Here is a 2025-nt window from a genome sequence, read left to right as displayed (position 1 = left end):
TAATTCCAACCTAGATCCTAGAAGAGCTCTCACCAGGCCGGAGGTCTCAGAAGCACCACAGCTCACCCCGGGACAGGAACCAGTCGAGACACTATGACATTCGTGAGTCCGCCAGCCAGCGGCCAGCTGATGGTCAGGTGTCAGCCACCAGCCAGACCAGCTTGCAGGGTGTGCCCGTATCACTCAGGAACCCACCACCCCTGTCTGGATACCATCAGGACTACAGCAGTAGAAGTGAGTAAGACTTAAGGTCTTGGGTTCGAACCCCCCTCAGGAACGCAGTGTTGTGTCCTTAGGATAGGCACTTTACATTAATTTTCCTCGCTTTACCCTGGTGGGAATTGGTGTCTGGCTATAGACAGCGAAAGATCTTATCAGTTTGTTAGCTTTTGAGTACTTAATCAGCTGTTTGCTGTTATGCTTTCCAGGAAGCTCAAAATGTTTCTGAATGTTCTTGGGTCTGCTGGGGTAACAGCGTAGATTGTAAAGAACATTATCCACCCTTATCTTTTCAGCAGACTCAGATTTTGTATATATGCATGAATGTGGATCTCCAGAAAAGGGGTAGAAAAAAATGAGTATTTATTAGGTACCAGGGTTGATCCAATTTAGCAGATAACAGGTCAGTAAATTGCAATTAATTTAGAATCTAGTTATTTAGTCATTTGTTTCTTTTTTTAAAATTTTTTATTTATTCGTTTATTTATTAATTCATTTACTTATTTATACATTTATTTGTATTTTATTCATTCATGTATTTATTTACAGTCGTATTTATTAATTCATTTACTTATTTATACATTTATTTGTATTTTATTCATTCATGTATTTATTTACAGTCGGACACTGACATTATACTCTTTCTTTCTTCTACAAGAACCGTCAGACCAGCTGCCCTTGAAACGTTCACTGGAGCATGAGATGTCCTCACCATCCCGTCCCGCCGATACCTCCCTCAACCCGTCCAAGACTTCCGTTGGCAAAGACAAACAGCTGAAGGGTGGGGTTTACAGCAGCCCCATGCCCTTAGCCAAAGTGAAACACAAGGTCAGTGTGTTGTACTTGTAATTACAATGATAATGATAATGATGATGATGATAATTTTAATAATTATTATAATGATAGTAGTAAAAATGATTATGGTTATAGAAGTAATAAAAATAATAATAATGATAATAATATAATACAGTAGTCTCCGCCTAAACGCACGGTGCTCAGGAAGGCCCCTAAGCGTGAGTTTATACGGAGCATGCGATTTAATGAACCTTTGCAAAGAGAGGAAGAGACGCTATCATCTCCTTTCTTTGATATTTTAGTGACCTCCCTTGGGGTTGATGGTCATTTTGACCGATTATGTGACGACACGTAACTGTTTTGTGAAGGATTCCCCGACTGTGATTATGAATTATGATTACAAACTCATCACATGACAAAAGTGTGCATTTGAGCAGAGCGTACCTTTGTATGGCAAGATATCTGAACAAATTTTAATACAATACCAATAACTCCATGTGCCCCAAAATTGAGGATTGCCTGATTACACAGCGTCATGACACATATATATATATAATTTTGTAGAAAAAAAAATTATTTTGAAAATATTGTCACACAGTGATGTGGAGGCAAAAAAATGGAGAATACGATGTGCATGATGGTTTGAAATGTGCCGAAACATTGTCTTTGATCTATGTCTCACAAGAGTTAAACCTGCACCCGAGTGCTTGCATACCAGGCTTTAAAAAAGATGAAAGTGCCATCTTTTTTTTATGAGAGGCAGGCAGGAGATATTAAAAGTTGTTCACCTAAGTTTTGGTAAGAGGTTTACGGCACTTGCATCACAAATAGGTTGTATAAGTACCGAAGATTAGAGGTGCTACAAGAGAGTAAAATACAAAGAATGGAAGGAGGAACGACTAGGACAGTAAATGTTTGAGAGGAAAGAAGGAGAAAAAGACCTAAGAGCCCCGACATACCTTCTATGCATATCACTGCTGTGACTTCATATCAACATCTCATCTCACCCCC

The 2025-nt window shown here is 39.1% G+C and overlaps 1 protein-coding gene across 1 annotated transcript in view; it reads left to right on the top strand.

The window, feature by feature from the left end:
- The window catches only part of LOC101859997, a gene marked incomplete at its 5' end in the record, with an annotated part of 45084 nt that overhangs the window by 21406 nt on the left and 21653 nt on the right, over positions 1-2025 (top strand). Inside the window, 2 exon segments of the mRNA XM_035973800.1 lie at positions 15-234; positions 878-1047. Of these exon segments, the coding sequence (XP_035829693.1) occupies positions 15-234; positions 878-1047 (390 nt within the window).

The sequence above is a fragment of the Aplysia californica genome, unplaced genomic scaffold (genome assembly GCF_000002075.1).
Source record: "Aplysia californica isolate F4 #8 unplaced genomic scaffold, AplCal3.0 scaffold00031, whole genome shotgun sequence".
NCBI lineage: Eukaryota > Metazoa > Mollusca > Gastropoda > Aplysiida > Aplysiidae > Aplysia > Aplysia californica.
This window is presented reverse-complemented; position numbering and strand designations above follow the sequence as displayed.